Genomic DNA, 21,161 nt, shown 5'->3' on the forward strand with positions numbered 1-21,161 from the left:
GCATCTGCTGTTTTATACGCAGATGTTGTTTTCAAACACTTTCTGATACGTTCTCACATCAATCTCGTCTCTTGTGTTACCAGCTGTTAGATTAATTAAAGATAAACACAACCTTGGGCCTCAAACACCACAGAATGGTGGAGGAGGCACTAGATGTTATGTGTCAGCATGTTTTGAGACTGATTTGTGCTTGTAGTGATAGAATTGATGGTAGTTGAACTTTTACCTACACTACTTCAGCATTTTCAGTGCACTCGACAGGACCAGTCCTACCTATTGCGATTAGTAACTGATTGGTATTACCGATTGGTAAACAAACTGATCACACACAATTGGAAGCAACTTGGCGTTCACTGGGGATTGAAGAGACAAGGATAGTAAGATGATAATCCCTGAATACCAAGTATTAATATAAGAGATTGTCCAGTGGGAGCTGGTGGGACTCAGTTTGCTCACTTTGAAGTCTCTTTCTCTAACTCAGATATCATCAGCTTTACAGCAGGTGTGTTTATTATGGCGAGTTACAGACAGACGCCATGGTATGAACTTCAGATCCTCTGCTATTATTCCCCTTTTCTAAACCGGTTCTACTAAATCATGAAATCTAGAAGACTGACGCATTTTCGCAATGAACTCACCGAAAGTCTGTTACATTATCATAACGTTGGAAAAAAATACTTCAGAGGTGGAGCTATTTTCAGCGGTGTGGTCATTTCTTTTGTTCGTTTAATGAAGTGCTACAGAGCAGTAATGTTTTTTTTTCCCATGAAAGATTGCATGAATCATTCTTGTATTTGTGATTTGTCTAACTGAATTGAAGGCTGTTGGAGTCCACCCTAAACTTTATACTTGACCTTTGCAGACATCTTTTAAAATCTGCATGCAGAGTTCTGCTGGTACTCATACTATAATATATACTATAACTATGTATATGGCACTTTTCACAAGTACAAATATAAAGTAATCTAAAATGAGCAAAGACAATCACACGGTAAATCAAAACTCATCTAAAACGCTGCCTAAAGAGGGATATATAAAATATGAAAACTCCTCAATTAGGGAAATCTAATTTATAAAAGTAAGTTTTAAGAAGCCATTTAAAAGACAGAAACTGCCTGCCTCACATTTTTGAGCAATGAGTTCCATTATGGGGGGGGGAGCACCAATGGCACAGCCACGCATCGCGACGAGATCAGGTTTTGACACTGCAGGAAGGACACTAGGCCACACAGAGGGCCCAGAGATAATGTTTTGGAAAAGGGATTAATAGCCTTTTAACACAAATGAGCAGTATGCATGAGTGCACATGCAGAGCACATGTTACATTCATTACAAATCTATTTTATGAATTCATTATGTGATTCCATTTCCCTAAACAGTCACACAATAAACATGAATTATCTGCACTTTGTTTTCATTTAATTTATTTTGTATGCAAGCTTACTTTGCTCCAATGTTTCAGTCAACACTTAGACTGTGCTGAGATAAATCCAGCTGAACTGTTGTTTAGGGTGACTCGAGGAAAACTGAGCAAACCAGCGTGTGAAGCTAATATGGAAGTAAAATTATGTGCTATACGTTGTTTTTGACTGAGGAAGTTGCAAATGTGGTGGTGTTATGTATGTGTGTCTGCGTGGGAGGGGAATATAAACCTTGCGAGATCTAGATGACACTGGTTGAGTAGTTATTTTCCCACAGTGCAATATAAATAGCCCACTAGTGTGGGGTGATGGTGGGCATGCTGGGGCGCTCAAGGGAGGATCCCATCTACACACAACAGCACATTCCTGTCCACCTGGCCCTGCCAGAACTGTAGGTCAACTTACAAGATCTCTTCACATGCACGCACACAAGTGCGCATGTGCACACACACACACACACACACACACACACACACACACACACACACACACACACACACACACCCCTCCTCATCCTCACGCCTTTCGCTCCTTCATCACCTGTTTCCTCACCTCTCTGGCAGCACCCCACTTCTCCTCATTGGGGAATTCTCCACTGAGATTTCTGCCCACATCACGCTTGGCAACATCATGCCTTCGCACTCAATGACTCCCCCCACCTTTGACCACCGAGGAACGCCATGACGCACGCATTCACTCACACACACTACGCTGGTTTCTCACACAAACACACTCACAAAATCTGTGTTTTCCTTGAGGAAGCTGACCACTGCCAAATGGTAGATTAGTGTAACATACACTTCACATTCAAAGCCACAGGACAGCCACAGTGTAAGCTGGAAATAGCACCGCACCTCATTTTTTATTTTTTGGTTTTACGTGATGTTTGCATTGCAACATTGTTGGTCACACATTGTGGGCTTACGAAGGAATTTATCAGCAACTACTCAAATAGTAACTACATCAATCAAAACCCTCAGGTAAATCTTGAATATAAATCATGATGCTTTGATTGTGCCATTGGATCATACTTTATATTGATTTGTATTTGCTCACCATAGCTCTTATCTTAATGTTTTACAATAAAATTGAAGTCAATAAAAAGAAATGCAGGCTTGTTTACTTTCTTTCCAGATTATGCCATGTCAAACCATGTAAATGATTACACTGATTTAGTGCTGATCTGTAAGCCTTTTGAAATTATGAGAGCATTATTGCACTCAATGTTTACATTTGGCTCATATAACCTTGAGTTCACATAGGAAAATGTTTTACTGTGATACTTAAATACTTGAAAAACCAAGCATCAGATCTATATCTTTCCTTCAATAACTAAATACCACGGAGTTCTCATCTTGTAGTCCTGACATGTAGCCAAGCTGAAACTGAAGCAATAATTTTGGGTAAAGAATAAAGCAATGCCCCTTATTCCTTCAATATATATTTAAAACCTACTTTGTTATAACTGTTTATATCTGATACTATAGTAATTGAAACAGAATGCAAATGTAAAGCTGTGCAGGCCGCTTCTTCTGCAGCAGTCAAAACAGTTCACTGTAAAAAGAAGAGGCGATAATCAACCCTAAATATACCCCCTTTAGCTTCCTGGCTGCCATATCTGCTTACACAGAACAGACGACACATGACAGATGATGCTTCCGGCACAACATATTCGAGAGACGAGGGCAGAGAGGGCATCAAAACTTCACACGGGATGATAAACACAAGCTCTGCAAACAGCCTGCTGGTTTATTTGAACTAAAATTGTTCTCGCTAATGCCTCCATGACGGGTCTGCCTTAAAAGGCATATTTTCAAACTTCATGACACACAACTCAAATCGAAAGTACGAACTGCTTGAATTTTAAGGACTTAATACATATAGGACAAAAATCCATCGCTGTTTTTTTTCCCCCAACTTTAGAGAAAGTCAGCTGCTCCTAGTGGGAAACGAAGTGTGTATCAGCTGCTAATTATAGTAGGCATCATATACACATTTTAAAAATGTCCTTATGTATTAAAAAGGCAGTGACTGGGTCTCATGGCTACCAAGCAAGGAAGATGGGCTGTTAATGGTTAAAGGGATTACAAAGAAGAACAGACACACACACACACACACACAAGACACAGACACAGACAGACAAACAGACAGACAGAGACACACACACACACACACACACACACACACACACAAACCATGCAGGCATATGCATGCGCCGACATAGACACAGACACAGACAGACAGACAGAGAGAGACACACACACACACACACACACACACACACACACACACACACACACACACACACACACACACACACACACACACACACACACACACACACACACACACACACACACGCGTGCGCACACACAGCTGTGTTTTCATCACTTCAGGGGACTTTATATTTACTTACATTCATTTCCTGGATGCTTACTCTAACATTAACCATAACTACTACTTATCTCACCCTAAACTTTGTCTCGCCTTAAAACGTGTCATCACCTCAATATTTAACACTCAATTTTTGTGCACATATTTCACACAGGTCCCCATACTGTGAGTTTGTTTTCATGTTTATGTGTCCATAATATCTTCATGCACACGCACGCACGCTTTCCGCAGTGTAATCAGTCATTACTATCTGCCTCTTGAACACCATGTTCTGCAGAATAAATCTACTTCCTGACAGCTGGAGTCGCCCTGACTGATGGACTCCTAATCAGTGTGAAGAGCCTCTACATTGATGAAAGTAGCTCTCCCACCAGCATGACAGCAGCACCTGATATCACAGCTTCAAGGCCAAGCTTTTTACTGCTATGTGGTTTACCTGAAACACCCACAATTTCAATATGATGGAGTCATGTGCTGTTTAATAACTGAAGCTGCTAACTCTAATTTATTTTTCTTTAGTTCCCAATAAATATTATATGTTATTTCTGAGTGAAACAATACAGTTTTATCTTTGTAAGTGTATCGACCATTAAGAGATGGTGCTCTGTAGCATTTTTATTACAAGGTATTTAAGCTTGCTGTTGTTTATCAATTTAACACAAATTTCAATCAGAGTTTTAGAAACAATGAGATTTAACTTTCTGTTTGCATTGTTTTCAATGATTTTTTTTTTCTTTTAGTTTCTGAAACTGTATGCTAACTTACTTGTGACTAGTCTTTAATCATAGCAATGCAAGGAGAAAGTAATCAGCATTTTCTGCTTACAAGGCACAGCCACACCCTTTCTCACCCCATCTCTCCCAAACTACAGAGGCCCACATCTGGACTGACATCATTAGGAAAACAGTGCTGCAGACAGTGATCCTCTCATGTGAAATAAATCAATATTGGCTCAGAGGATCATTGGCTCTACTATGCAATATGATATTTAACAGAGTCCAGGAGGAGAAATCTTGAATTGAATTTATAACCTCATAACCACACATTTCCTGAACACAAATGCAGAATCTCTTCAGAATGTGGCAACAAATAGTTGAATAAGCAAACACGAGACTGGATTTCTCAGTAAAAACAGCATCTGACCAAATGCCTGAACTGCGTTTGTTGTGGTGCCAACACCTGACATCCAGCCATGCATAGAGAGCAAGAGCTTGACACTGGCCACAGCAATAAAAGCATTGTCAGTACGGACCCCTGAGGAGATCAATTTGCTCTCCTCTGGTTCCAGGCCTTTCAGCAGGGTTGAATAGAGGACAAAGGGCCGATTGCAGCAGCGGGAGGCTCCGCAATGTATCACTAATGGGGTGTAAAGACAAACAAATCACTGGGATGAGACATGGTCTTCTTATTGTGATGAGCTTGTAATTTACACCTTCATCATTCACCTTGATAATGGATGTTGGCTATCTCTGTGATCACCAATAGTTTATAAAGGGAAGTGTGCCTGTCTGTGCATGACTCTAGGCGTGTTATGGTTACTACACTTAAGGAAAAATTTAAATAAACAATTAGTTATATTTTATAGCTATCTATTTCACTTCAGACAAGCTAATTAAATAAGATTTTAATTTATTCTGCAGCTCATAAACTCATCACCTCTGTTAAAATGATAAAAAAATAATCTAATCTTTTCTCATTGTTTACTCATAGGTCTCATTATTAAGCAATGTTTGCATTTCCCCCAGGGATTAATAAAGCATTAAAAAATCCATTCTATTCTTTATATTTATAAAATACATAACTATATTAAAAGAAACTTTTTATTTTGTCAAATTTTACACTTTATCAAGTGTGTGATCACCGGGGTGGAAGTAAAGAATCATAAAAACTTACATGAGTGTTAAGTATAGTTGTATGCCAATTTTGATCCAATCATAGAAATACTACTATGTCCACAATTTAATCAATATTCAACCAATAAAACGTCTGAATAATAGTTCATTTCATTAAAAACCAAACAATCATTGAAAAATGTGCATTGAATTAAAATCTTTCATGCAGGTAAACTGAATCTACTCTGCACTGATTTTGACAACTTTTTTCGTACTACACATCTTCAGTAATCTTTCCAAGTCTGGCAATAACACATTGAAGAAAAATTAAACTTGAAAAATTTTGAATGGTCTTTGTTTTCCAGTGACACCATTCAAAAAGAGTAATGTATAGCTTGAAACTAACCAGTCAATGGAGGGGGAAAAAAATCACCTGTGAAATTTCCTTCAGTTTCGTGTTTAACAGCATTAAAAAAGGCTAAAAATAATTTCACATACAAGATCTATTCCATAACAAAATGCATAAGTGGATTTGGAGAGGACTTTAAATATGTGTTCAAGTCACCTTTTTCCAGTGTACCACCACACAGCTTTCCAAGAGGAGACGCTTCCATCCGAATCACCTGAAAGCTGCAGCTGCAATACTGTGGTTATAAACCCTGAGACACATGCTGGCACTGACAGACATTGGGTACCTGAAGAGGTGGCGAAGGGAGGGTGTTTAAGACAAACGGGGGGCGTGTAAAAACACATCATTGAACGGGTTAATTTTGAGTCATACCAGACTCCGAGAAGTAGAGAAAAATGAGACAAAAAATTCCTCCGCCGCGACAACACGGTCAACGAAAACTTTAACTTCTGCTCCCCTGTGCTCGTGTCTAGAAAAGTAAATACGAACCGGGTGATATTTCTTCAAAAAAATAAAAACAAATAAAAAAGAGGCTGCGAGTACGATGATTTTCTATGCGAGCCTTTGAAGTTACTTTCTAAAGCCCCATTTTCCTCCGTCTGGTTATAGTTCCTGTGTGACTTCAGCGGAAGGATACGCTGCTTGCGCCCTCCCTCGCTGTGACTGTAATGTCTGCGGCGCTGAGAGGAGGGAGAGTTTTTCAGCACAGTGTGTGACCAGCACGAGTTATTTTATGACTAGATTGGACAAGTTTTCTCAACGTCACAGCTCCTTACAAATTACTGAGATGTTATAGCTTCCTTTGACAGATAGTGTTTATCCCTTTTAAAATTTTCGTCTGCGGCGAAACTTTTTTTTTTTTGGAGGGGGGGTGAGAACAACTAGCCGTCCACGGGAGACGTTCAACTCTTTTGGCTGGCGACCTTATGTGGATTTTACAGAAAATATGGAGAAGATACCCGGTTTCTCCTCGGGAAAGTCACTAGTCTTTATCTTCTGCTTCGTCCACCTCTCTCTGGGTAAGTTTATTCACTTTGGGAAACCTGCGTTTGGTTTTGGTCATAACTCATAAGCTGCTGTCATGTCTGATGATTTGTCTGCATCTGCGGGACACGAGCCTGACCTAGCATCTCTTTGCATATTCCCTCTAAACTTGTGAAAAGTAAGGCTGAATCTGCTTTCAAAAGGGAGCACTGGCGACATTAGATACGAAATTAACTTAAGACTGATGGTTGAAACGTATTTTGTGGTGTTTGAGTACTTCTTTCTCTCATTTAGCAGGTACTAATCTGGCTTTTCACCCCAAACCTATGTTGCAGTAGCGTCAGATTAACATCTACCTTGACCTCTCCATCATACCCTTCCATATGCTCATGGTGTTTCCATTGAGGTCTGAACGATACACAGCCTTTAACTGGAAGCAAAAACCATTTATCGTTGTCAAATCCAGAGACTAATTCTAATTCGTCTGGATGTTATGGCCTGCTACTGAGTTCATCACACCGCTGCCCAGATGTTGATGAAGGTCGAGTGGTGAAGGAGTTTAAATACTTCTCTTAATCATGTTAAGACTACGAGAGCCTGAGTGATGAAGAACTGGATGCAATTTGGATAGGTCAAATATATACCAATATTAATGCTGTGACACTAAGTTTGAAGAGCAACACTGAAAGTGGATTCTCTTTTTTTTTGTGACGTGATTTGTGCAGCGAATACTCCATACAAGTGCATGCTGCAGAAAATGTAAAAGAACTGTGAAAAAGATAGAGATTATTAGAGATAGAATAATAGAGGTTGCCTAAATGTGTTTTAAACTGCCAGTTACATTAAGCTCAGGTGTTATGCACGATACATAAATATATAATTCTAGCAACAAAAAAATCATCTCATTCAGATCACAATATGTTGTCACACTTAAAATGAGACATAATTAGTTGAGTTCTTGATACATAAGCTCTTAATAAGGAAATGCAGGTATCTGATAGCGCATCTTGAAAGCAGGACAGGATTTTTACCATTGGAGTGTGTATGATTTGTTGTAGAAGGGAAAGGAAACTTGGCTTGATTTCACGGTGCAAGGATGAAATAAAAGTGCATGCAAGTTATAAAAATATACTCTATAACTCGTGAAGTTTTGAATTTAACTTAAAATTTTAAATCATTAGTTTTTTTAGATGTGTATAAGATTACGTTTCAAGTTTCTTTAATGTACCATGCACACCGATTGTCCTTTTAATTTGTTACTCTTGTTCATTGGTCCAGCGCAAAAGCTCTGCCACCAATTTGTCCCTTGCAGCATAAGCCCTGTTATTTTAAGTTTACTGTCTTGAAGTATTTATCGGCGGTGTAGTTTGCGGTGGTGTGGAGCTGATAATACAACATAGATGAAACTTTCTGTTGCTTTGCTTGCTCCATTAACGCACGTGAGAGGAGTTGAGCGTTTGAAATGCCTCTCAGTATTTATGACTGAGCTGTTGTTCTGGGTCATCATTTTTTTTTAAGTTGTACCTAACGAAGTTGATGGTCATTGTTAATAAAAAGTATTCCTTATTGAGCTCTAGTTCAGAGCTTCTTGTATTGGTTAAATTTGCAACTATCAGTGGTTTCATAAAAGCAATGTAATAATAATAATAATAATTAATAATAATAACAAATATGTACAGAGAATAGAAGCCACTATCAGGAATGCCAGAGACCAGTTAAAATTAACCATTCATATTTTTGTTGCTGGACAATGTGTTGGTCATTTTCATAAAAGCAAAAACATACATACAGTTGTAGTAGTAGTATATATATCAAAACTATGTCCTTTTGTTTGTTCACTGATGTTTGCATGGAGTTGATCCTTGATAAATGGAATTTATGTTAAAGAAATAAATGCTTGTGTAAACACTAATGTAATTAGCAGTATGTAACAATATTCTACTAATGTCTGACCAAGATAAGATAAAGCCATATTTTCATGACATCAGTTGGAGTAGCTCTACTGCTTTCATGTTTCTGTTTGATTTTATTTTTTTGTCATCCATAGCTTTATTAAGAATTTACAGGATTTGCCAGTTTTTGCATCAGTAGCTTTTTTGAGATGTATGAGGATGCCTGTAGCTTTTTCAGCTTTGACATAAGGGTGCAAAAGCAGTGAAATTGATACTCTTTCATGCACTTTTATTTCAAGCTTTGCTCAGGGTTGATCTGTTCAGCCCTGCTTTTCTTTCTCACGTTTTCTCATTGACTATAGGTGACTTGCTAACAGTGACGTTACACAAAAGAAGAGGAGACAATGTAAAAGTGCTGCAGGCGGTGCAAGAAGAAGCATAGGAATGTTGTTGGTGTTTGACATTCCTCCCTCCCTCCCGCGCTCTGTCCCTGTCTCTCCCTCACAAACTCACTCAGTCACTCACTCACTTACTCACTTATGCATTGGTTATGGAAATGGTTATTTTCTGTAACCATTTCCATATGCGTACATTGTGAAAGTTGATATGCATCAGTTTCCTTAAAATGAAAACCTGACCTATTGATTATAGGTTTTGATGGGAAGCTTTATACATGATTATTCATGACTAGCTGATTGGTTTACTGTGACACTTTTCTAGACACCCAGCCCTAAACAGTTCAGCCATTCTTGAGGAAGCGTAGGTGCCATTGTTGTGGCACACGACAGTGTTACCTCTGCAGTGTGGGCATGTGGATGGTTGCATATATTTGCCCAGTGCAAACTGCAGACGGCTTACATGGGTGAGCGTATCTATTTGCGTGTGCGTATGTAATGGATTGCGGATACAAACAGACAAAGACTAGCAATTGTGCCACCCATGGTTTACTTGCATCTGACCAAGCTGGAGCCTGGTGTGAAATGTGATTTATCTGCACCATGCTTCACTCTGTGTTCAGAAGACAAAGACATTTATTGACCAGCTGACAACATCGCCTTATTAACAGACCATTAGCTCCACCCACAGCCCTGTGGCTTTGTTACTAGCAGCTGTGGTATTAATAAATTTACTAAAAAGATCTCTCTTATACCATCCAATCCTTGCTTTCTTATAGTGTACCTTCCTTAAAACACTCCACCCTCTACGTAAGAAACATTTGCCAGTGCTTTAGCCTGTTCATGTTTCAGATTATATGCACTTGCACTTTCTCCACTCTTTAAGAAGTGTTGGTCAGTCACTTGTTGTTGTGGAAGAAAGTAGAAAATAATCTTGAGAACAATATGAGTCACTGTATGAATCTATCTGACTGCACTCCAGAAGCGTGAGTATTGATATATTCATGCATTTACGCTGTGCATGTGTGTCATGTCACCATAGAATAGCTATATCCTTAAAGACTTATTATGATGATGATGGTATTGAAGTTGTATAATAGACAAGGTGAAAAGATTATGGGCTTGTAAATACTTTACTGCAAATTGTTAATACAACATCAGTTGTAACTTGACCAGTTTGTTCCTGCTGACTTAAATTCTTCTCAGTGAGCAAATAAAAATGAAGTGAGATGCATTGCAGTTGTGAAGGTCGTGAGGATTACAAAGTGTTGTGTCTGAACTGTTCAACAGGTTAGCAAATTAACAGGGAATTACTGGTGCCTGCATTCCTTGGCCAACACAGTCCCGTAATCCTGGAGACAGGCAGGCAGGGCGCATGGAGTAATGAGCAAAGCAGGGCACATTATGTAGGAACACAAGTGAAACTGCGTGGAAATGCTTAAGAAGAAATTCTCTTTAATGAGGTTCACAGCATTAATCAAGTTCTGAAATTGAAATCAGCTAACAAGCAAATTTCCATTGTAATGGGTCTCATTTTATTGTTTGAATTTCATTGAATAGAGCTACGGTATTTATGGGGGTCTTGAAAGGTGATGAGTCTGCTGTTGTGGATTTATAATCCATTACAAATGCTTCACATGATTTGAACGAAGAGAAGATTGATCACAAGTATTAAACAGTCTCCTAATCCTTAAAATGATTTTCCTTTATCTGTATTACAACACCTTAATGAATCTTGGTAAAAGGAAGCAGACCATCATTGGTGCAATATGTAACATACTAAAACTGTTATATTGTTCCAAACACCTGCCGATAGCGGCGACATCTCAGGAGTGTTGGACTTGATGGGTTGGTTCATCTTTATATGCTTGTATAAAACAGCTCTCCCTCCCCACAACTACAACAAAGCCATTGCGAAACAGATTTGGTAGTATCTTCCAGCTCTTTTATTTTTCTTATAATTGTAACAGTTTTAAGACTGATTCTGCTAAAAAGCTGACTTATGAGTCATATTAATTGGTCAAACTCAGAATCCCTTGAGCTAGTGAATACCGAGTGCAGTATTCTTGAATCAGTCATATTTTTATTCTTGTTTTAACTGATACACTTTTATTATATCGCTGGAACCTTTGCAGTAACTAATATAATACTTTTAAGTAAGGGTACATTTATCCTAAAGTGTGTGAAGATCTCAATGCCATAAAACACTGCTCAGTGCATAATGGCAGAGTGAATACCTACAATTAACCCATAACTCAGCACAGCATGCACTCAGGTTTGTAGTATTTTTTAAAAATATTAATATGCGTATATTAAATGTTCTATTTGTTACACTTCATTGTAAGGAATAAATTGTTTAATGAAAATATACTTCAGTTGTAATGGACATTTGTCACAATCAAGTCCACAAAAGTAGTTAAGTAGTAAGGATGACGTGTGAACTTTCTCAGTCAGTGAGCCTAATAGCAGGGACAATGACAGGCCATAAGAAAATAAAAGCGGAGCGGAAGACAGGGACCTTTTCCATCAGAGACCCATTCGGTGTTGATCAGTATATGATCTGTTCATTATATTCAGTATGTTCAGTATATTGATCTGTTCATACTTGGTTTTAACTTGCTTGTGGGATGAAGTGTCGAGTACTAAAGACAAGTGAGAGCAGTCTCTAATACGTCTTCATGCTACTTCGTAAGGTGGTCTGACACGCGCTCGCTTGCGTATGTTTTTGGTGGTGCTAACAATGTGTCACACAAATGATACGTAATATATTAACGCCATCAATGCGTGTTGTGGTCGGTCTTTAAATCACCAGTGGTGGCAGATACATGTATGCAGCATAACATGCGCCTTACTACACCTTGAATCTCCCTGTCATTTTGAAAGCTTGAAGCAGTCCTGAAAGCCAAAGTCGGCCTTGGAAAGTCACGTCGGTCATGTTAGCACGTCTGCTAAACTGGACAACAAGCCAACTGACATCACCCCTGCGCACTGCGGCCTTTGACTTTCAAGCGGACGTGAAGTACGGGATTCTGTTTTCATCGCATATTAATGTGCTGTTAAGACGGGCACTGCGTCTTGGCTGGGAACGGCAAGGTACAGGCACAGGGTCGCCACGGAACCCCAGCCTACCTGGGACCGGTCGCAGCATGTTCCAGGGAGTGGCAGCAGAAGAGTAAATAAGCTGGAGAGGGGCACAATTAAATAAATAAACTGATCTGAAAAATTGAAAGTCTGCCGTAATGATTAATAAGCCATTGTAAAATAACAAATCCTATTCCTCATCACCACGGAGTGTTTAACCAGTTGATATATTTCATATAATAGAATATAGCATATGTATATGTGTGTATGTATAATTATTGTTACATTATAACATATCTGTCCATACAAACCATTCAGCATTCTGTAGTGTGCCATTGTCAGCTGTTATACTCTCAACTCTACCTGGAGCTCCTGGACTGTCTGCCTGTGACTGTGTTCCTCTTTCATAGATGTTTTCTATATTAGACTCCTCCAAATATGACTCAAAACGGTAAGGAGGAATTTTCTCCTCTGAGATCAACCGTATCTGCCTCCAAAATATCCTCAACGTCCGAAGAAGAAGAAGAATCTGTGAATCTTTCTGTCTCTGCCAGCCTTTCTCAGCCAGAAACCTTCCGGTGATGGCGTCACAGGCTAATGTTAGCAGGAGTGCTAGCTCAGTGGCCAGCCAGGAAAAAAGCACTCAATTGTTGCTACAACATCTGGAAATAAATGGGTCATCTTGCTGAATTTATTTGAACAAACCTAATAGAAAGGCTTAGAAATAGTGGTGTTTTTGATAATGATAGTTTGTTTGGTTTTTTTTGGTGTTGTCAGCACTTTCAGTCAGCTGTGTCAAACACATTTTAACAAGAAATTAGATAAAACAGTTCGGCATCCAAATGTTTTGTTTTAGGCTTCTGGCCTCTAAATCCCAGTTTTGGTCAAAAATCACCAAGTTGAACTGTGATTCATGCGATCTTCATGGGCAGGGCTCATTGTAAACGCTTCTGCTACTGGACAAGTTGATCACGTTGCAGAAGCTCCTGATGCTGTTTGTTTAATGAGATGATGTCGTCTTGTGTTGTGCTTGTTTACAGCGGGCAGGCTGAATGTGTGTGCTCCGTTGTTGGTGTATTTCTGTGCCAGAATTATAGCGGCACCTAAAGGTTTATGCATATTTGCTTCATTGTTCTGAGTCGTTCTTCAGTCGATGGAAAACCTTTTAAGCACTGCGGCCCGTGTGGACAGGGCCGAGGAAGAGGTGATTGTAAAGTTGTGTAAAGTAGTGTTAAGTTGACATGTGTGGCTTAAGAAAAGGGAGTCTACCTCACAACTGCCTGTCTCACAACTTATGACTGATTCTGGGTCAGTGGCCACGTGTCTTGTTCTGTCCAGGACACAGCGTTTTGGTCTCTTTCACGCCACTCGGAGGGTTGGGATCGCATCCTAGCTGGCAGCGTTCTGGTGTGGGTGGGTCATCTGTTAACTTATCTGCCGGCGGGCTGGCTGACCGGTTTTTGTTCAATTTGTTCATTCTTGGGCTTCGCTAGACGGGGCACTGTCTCGGCATACAGGATGGTGAAGGAGAGATTGCTTCACAGTGCGTCTCGTTTTGGGTGGTCACCCTACTGCCGAGGTACGTGGCAGAAGCAGTACAAACATTAACAAATGTTGCAGCTAGCTGCCACTATGCTTTATGCAAATTTGGCATGATTCGATTCCAACCACATGATTGTCTAAGTTTGGGGAAATTCGCATTATCATTCGCTATTCGTATTGTCTGTTGACTTAAAGACTTTTATTCAAGAAAGATTTTTGCTTAATATTCACTGGCTAAATATGCGATATGTAAAACTGTATATATGTCTTTTACCTCAATCTATACAGCACTTTGAGATTTTATCTGTGAAAAGTGCTTTATAAATAAACTTTATGTACTTACTTACTTCAAAGCATGCATGGCTGCAATCTAAGTCTATCGACCATGCGACCATTTCATACGTCTGTTGATGAAAAGTTACTTTGTGATATCTATCTTGATCGTTTATTGCCCAGTTGTAGGTATGGGTAAGTTTATAATTTTATCAAAAGTATTAATTTCACACATTGCACCTTCTGACAGACGGATTAAGAGACATTTGACTCAGATTTTGGATGACACACTAATTACAATATTTTAACTAGGGGATAATGCTTTGATATGTAGAATGTATTGAGAAGAGGTATTGCTTTTATTTGGTACATATGTGATTGGGGTTTTTTTCTTTTAAAAAAGAAAACTTTTGAAAGAGAAAGACAATCTGAATGTGAATATTCAAGGGAAAGTCCCTCGATACGTCTTGTCTGGACTGAACTCCTTGTTTCTGTCTGCCTTTAGACAGATAGACACACACACACACACACACACACACAGACACACACACACACACACACACAGACACACACACACACACACACACACAAAACAAGCCAACAAGCCAGCGGTGTATCCTGCTCTCCTGCTGTACCAAAACAGCTCAGCCCTGCTCTGTACACTCAGCTGAGACTCTCCCAACTTTTCAAAGCAATTACAACAGAAAACAATTGTGTTGGCCTTAGGAACATTACTGTAGGAAGAGTATTTTACATCTTTACCACATTTTTATAAATTTTAAATCCTTTTATTTTTACATCTTTTGGTCTTATCAGTGGTTAATTCTTCAAATTGGTTTATGAATAGTTTTTCAGGCATGGATGCACTAGGTTTGAGATAAAAAAGGAAATATTTATGCAAAAATTCATATTTCATCTACGGTTGCATTTAAATATACATTCAATTACTGTTAAAAAAAAGTGGGAGATCCACTTGACACTGAACTATTTATTTTGGTATTGACCTAATTCTTTGAGTGAGAGGCCACCCTTAACTGAAGCTGACTTTGGAGAGTAAATCTTAAAAACCCATGTTTGGCTCATCTGCATTGTATGTCCACTGTTTGTGTGGGCCAGTAAAGCTTCCCTCAGGGTAATACTGTTTAGTTTGAGCTTCGTTTCCCTCCTTCCATGCTGAGCTAAGGGTATTTTATTGCAAGTTACCATGACAACAGTTTGGCCTGCTGGATATAGAGGCTTGTACAGCAATTCCAGGAAATGGGGTTACTTCCTCACTCAGTGCGAACAACTTCCTGCCCTTCGTCGTATGGATTTGTGCCAGGATTCAGGGACATCCATTCGTGTGCAGTCTTTGTTTGCAGTTTCATAATTACTTCCCCATATCAATCCACAGCTATTAGCTCAAACCCTGTCCTCCTTTCTCTCATCCTCCCTCACTCCTTTTCATTCTACCTATTAAAAGGTCTTTCTGTTCTTCTCATGACATGGCTGGAGTTCTCTTGGGGCATGTTGCGGTATCTGCAATAAAGCAGTGGCTTCATAAAGTGCTGAGGGACATGAGCCCAAATAACCTTCTCACTTTTTTCTGTCTAGACCAACAATGACTTTCCCTTTTTTTAGATTTTTATGACACTTAAGGCTTTGCGTTTTGTGCTTTTACGTGTTTTCACAGGAAACTACCCAAATTTAAAAGAGCAACTTGATTTATACTCGTTTGACCTTTGTCACCATGTGTTCAATGGTTGTTTTCTGGAAAAGACATTTCTTTCAGTGGCACTGCCTCAGTAATTGCCTCTTGCCATACAAAGTGATCAAGTTAATGGATAGCAAAACAGACAAGGTGCCCATTATGCGACAAAGAGCATTAAAGCAAGAATGAGTCATTAGTAAACTGGTTGTGTGAGTCACTCATATGCCAAAGCAGTGCTTTTAGCCAAATTGGAAACATGTATCATGCATAGATTCATTAGATTATTATGTTAATATGAGCTATTTAGGGTTAAGAAGAATAGTAATACTTTGACTGATGGGAAATGTTATTATTTAAGTTTTATCAGTTTATGTTCACTTTCACCCTTTACCCCAAATTCGTTTTACTTCCTAAATAGTACTTCCTCACATCTATGGTCTTTTCAATCTAGATATCAGTAAGTGGGCTGGAGTCGAGCACATTTCCATGCAGTTCAAGGTGGCCAAAAGACATTGACACCATTTTTCAAAAACCAGACTTTTCAAAGTCATATAATAGTGCAGTCTGCAAGTACAATTTCCACCTGCAGTGATCAGACAACATTCTCTTTCCAGCCTGACCAGTTATCAAACTGTTCCCCTTTTGCTCTCTTTTCCATATCTTCGCAAACTCCTCTTCTGCGTTCACTTTCTCACACAACACACACAGCTGGAAGATGAGGTGATATAGGGTGAGAGAAAAAAAAGTTTTATTCAGGATGGGTGTAAAAACAATCATCACTTCATCAGGTGACTTCTGTGTTTCTTCTCAGCTCACACCATCTGGCTGTAGTTTCGTTGTTGACTTTGTCGATCCAGCCTTATCAAGGCTTTCATTCTTGGGAAGTGTTTCTGTCCGTGGCTCATTGATAGTGAAGTGTGAGAACAGCTAGTTCAGAGAGGATGTACTGTCGAAGTAACCAGTCGGAATCACAGTTCACAAGTCAGTCATTGAACCATGTATGAGCCTGTTGTTAATTTCCAGTGAAACAAATTCTCCAAACTTTTATTATGAGAATTGATGAACTTACTCCATAGCTCTGTGTGTGTTGAAATCACATAATATAAGTTTGGATAATTTGTTTCTCTGGAAAGTAACAACATGCTCATACATGTTTCAATGACTGTTAGTGTCCAGAGAAACAAATTATCCAAACTTCTATTATGAGAATTGATGAACTTACTCCATAGCTCTGTGTGTGTTCAAATCACATAATAAAAGGCAGGTTGTCCCATATCTGCTACAATCATTGTCTGACATTATGACAGTGTGCATGGGAAGCTCGTCAAACCAGTTGAGGGTTTTAGAGCAGGTCTTTTTGGTCTTTGTTTCTGCTTTTTTTTTCTTTTTTTTTTTTTTAGCCTTTATTTATACAGGTTATCCCATTGAGACCCAGGGTCTCATTTACAAGAGAGACCTGTGCAGCAGCAAATAAATAAAAGAAGAAGCTTTATGTATTGGGCTTCACTGTGCCTAATTTCTTCAGCCTCTCAGCTTTACTGTTTTGGCAGTTGTGTGCTAGATGACTGGCAACCAGTCACGATTTGTGTGGTTGTGCTCAGATTTATTACATTTTGTAATTAAAAAAATGAAATAAAGCTAAATGATATACGCCTTAGTATTAATATGAACTTAATCAAAACTTGAGATGAAAGTATGAAAGTTCCCCATATCTCTCAAATGTAACTGTATATGTGCAAAATTTCACTGTTGTGTTATTACAAGTCCATCAAACCCTGTGTCTACTCAGTACACAAATAGTGTCAAAAAAGCCTAGTGTTTTCAGTGTGTGCTTTTTTTTGTACTGCACCAGTAGTCTGATATCAACTAACACTTCATTACAGATGTCTGTGCAATCGTGCACATAATGGACTGTGTGTGTGTGTGTGTGTGTGTGTGTGTGTGTGTGTGTGTGTGTGTGTGTGCGTGCGTGCCTGCTGGGATTATGAATTTCACAGTGGTTTATGTATGGTATCCCCATGCCTAATGGACTATGTCTGCCGGCCTGTGCCTAAAGCTTTAGTCTGCCTTCACTCTCTTACTAAGTGAGTTCAGGGATGCTGAAAGTAGAGTACCATAAAAATACACTATATGTGTTCAACTTGTAACTGTGTAAAATCTTACAGTGTGGGGTTCTCTGTAGTTACCGTCAGTGTAATGACTCTTCAGCTCGAGTGACACAGTGATTAATCTAGGCGCAGGAAGCAACACCACTGCTGAACACACTTCCTGTAATGCAATGACTGTTTTGTAAAGACTTAGTTGGTATTTCTTTGAAATCAGCTGACCTACCCTCACCCTTGTCACATAAACTCTATTCTGTAGAGGGGAGCCGCATCTCATAATCTCTAGTCGTGTGAGGCTATGAGACAAAAAGTTTGGAAATATATATATATATATATATATATATATATATATATATATATATATATATATATATATATATATATATATATATCCAACCAGCCATAATGGCTTACAGCAACTTTTCCTAGTTAACCAACCATTCAATATCAGCTTTATTTGACCAGCATATCACATTGATAAAGAAAGATTGAAAGCACACATCTGTGTGGCATGTTGGACTGGCATGGTGTGCATGAAGACCTCTTGAGTCATACTTCTTTGTAGGCTTGAAGCCACACAATGGTGGATGTGTCTGGCTGCGAGTGCCTCACTAGTGGGGAGATAGTTGGACTTTGTTGTCCCAGTCAGGGCTAATTGTTGTCTCCCTGCCCATCCAGCTGGCTTCTGTCTGCTGCCTGATTTCAGGCCAGTTTTTTTGTGGCTTAATAGATAGGTATTAGTCTCTTGGCTGTAAATGGAGGGAAAATGAAAAAAATTCAGCTGTATGTGAAAGCTGTGTTTATATGTGCTCGTGTATGTATATGTAGGAAAAGGGGGCTTCAGCACTGATAAAACACCACAGTCAAAGCTCTCAATTTAGTGAGGAGCCGTTCAGGCATGTAAACACGCTACCTCTCCAATATATGTGTTCTTTGTACGGTTTGGCATAGGATTAACAAAGCAAGATGTCAAATAAAATCTTTCATTAGACCCTTCGATAGGGTAAACTGATGAGCGCTTGGATGATTGTTTTCTTTATAGATGTAATTTTGAATTGTTTTTAAGAAGCCACTGACTGAAAAATGTGTTCATATATATATATATATATATATATATATATATATATATATATATATATATATATATATATATATATATATACATCCACCATTGTGTGGCTTCAAGCCTACAAAGAAGTATATATATGTGTGTGTGTGTGTGTGTACGTCAGCAGTATATGAAAAAATAACATTTCTAATCTCTTGGCTGGTAAATGACCAATTAAATGGCTGATTATTGCTCGTGATTGCATGCTTTGCAGATACATATTTTATGAAGTTGTATGACTGTCATCTCCTTTTTCTTGCAGCTCTACAGTGTGTGAATGAGAAGGAGCCTTGTATAAACAATGCCACATGCCTGACTTTCAGCAATGGCACTGAATACTGCAGGTAAGACACAGTGGATTGGTTGTTGGCTAAACATACTGATTTCACTTTACTATGTTCTCTACACAAGCTTACAATAGTGCAAAGAAAAAGTAAATACAACAATAGAAATACCTCATAAAGGCATTCTGGCTGCTGAGAGAAAATAGAGAAGAAGGCTTTTTTTTTTTTTTAAATTTAGATCAACCTCAGCCTCTTCACGGGACCATGAGGTTTCGCTCAGGCACGAAAGAAGGAATAAAAGACTGCTCTGTTTTACAGAGCACATCAGTACTGGGAACAATACCAATACACACACTTTCACTTCCAGCATTTAATTTAGAGAAAATTTGATAAATTGTTTCTTATTCTCTTGGTGCTATAGGATAGCAATTGCCTGTGATACGGCCAGTGTATTTTACTCCCCACGGATTGTAGCTGCTGTAAATTATTGCAAAAAAAATCGATTTCTACCTTGACTGACTGACCCGGGGTGACAAACAGTTAGTCATTGACCATTCAGATACTTTTGTTGACCATTTCATTTGGGCATATCCAAGTTTCTGTCAATTGAGCACTTCAAACAACCTATGGGAACAGCTCTTGTGCTGTCTGTGGCACCACTAGGGAGAAAGTAGCCTTGGCTGTAGAAAGTGTAATGACCTCTTTGATATAAGACTTCCATTTTCTGACAGCTTAGCCTAGTTTGTAATTAAGACTTAGCCATCCTTTTAATTGTGCTACCAGTCCTTTGCCAAATTCCTAACAAAAGCACACCATTCGCTGGTTCATGAATCTGATCGTATTTCATAAGACGTGATGAGAATTGTACTGTGTGTCTGTTCCCAGAGTTTGTGGAATTTTAGCACTCTAATACTTCTTTAAGAAGGGACGAAGAAAGCCACATTCCTTCATCGATGTTTAACATTTTTCTGTCTGATAGACATCCTGCTGCAGGTGCAAAGACACTCTTTCTGAAGGTTGAGAATTTTAATGAGTTCAACAGACTCTTTGTAATGCTCAAAAACATGAGTGGTATTCATAATCTTAAAAAGTTGGAGAATCTTAAACCGATATTTTAACCTTACAGACTTGTAATATAAAGTGATTCACAATTAATTGAATTTTAGTTGAAATCCTGATTTTGTTTTCCAAAATTAAGTTTACAAGATTATAATATCACCATTTACGATGTATGCTTTGTTGCATATCAAATCACGAACACTCTTAACACTCAGCTGTTCCCTTGGAGGTGAGCAAGTACAACTACTTGACTGACACCAGCATGTTTCAAATGAGTTTATAGAAGATGCATGTTTGACAACAGAACAGAGATGATTGAAATTACAGAAAAAAAATCACATCTCAAGAGCAGAAGGTTACCATAAAGTTACATTTGGAGTTGACCGTTTAACTACTTGAGAAAAAAACATCCCAAAACACGGGAGAACAAATGTATTAAGAATTGCTGCCAATTTTGTGATCCCCAACTCTGTGTATTTTGCAAAACTTGATACCCTTCAGAATATATTTCGAAGGACAACTTAGTGCAACTTACAATGTTATTGAAGCCTTTTGGTGATTTTATAGGAAAGCATGCGTCGTTCTTGCTCCTCTCGGCAAGCAGCAGGGGTTGCAACGGGCCCCACTCCTGTCTCTGTGCACTCGAAGATGACCCAGGACTCACACAGCAGTCTCTCCCAGCTGCAGTCAGA

The 21,161-nt window shown here is 38.9% G+C and overlaps 1 protein-coding gene across 1 annotated transcript in view; it reads left to right on the forward strand.

Moving 5' to 3' along the window:
• Window positions 1–6,725: 6,725 nt before the first annotated feature.
• notch2 (notch receptor 2) overlaps window positions 6,726–21,161 on the forward strand; it is a 42,685-nt gene continuing 28,249 nt past the window's right edge. Inside the window, exons 1-2 of the mRNA XM_030082493.1 lie at window positions 6,726–7,075; window positions 19,389–19,470. Of these exons, the coding sequence (XP_029938353.1) occupies window positions 7,003–7,075; window positions 19,389–19,470 (155 nt within the window). The 5' untranslated portion in view covers window positions 6,726–7,002. The remainder of the gene's footprint in view (window positions 7,076–19,388; window positions 19,471–21,161) is intronic.

This window comes from Salarias fasciatus, chromosome 23, assembly GCF_902148845.1.
Source record: "Salarias fasciatus chromosome 23, fSalaFa1.1, whole genome shotgun sequence".
Classification (NCBI taxonomy): domain Eukaryota; kingdom Metazoa; phylum Chordata; class Actinopteri; order Blenniiformes; family Blenniidae; genus Salarias; species Salarias fasciatus.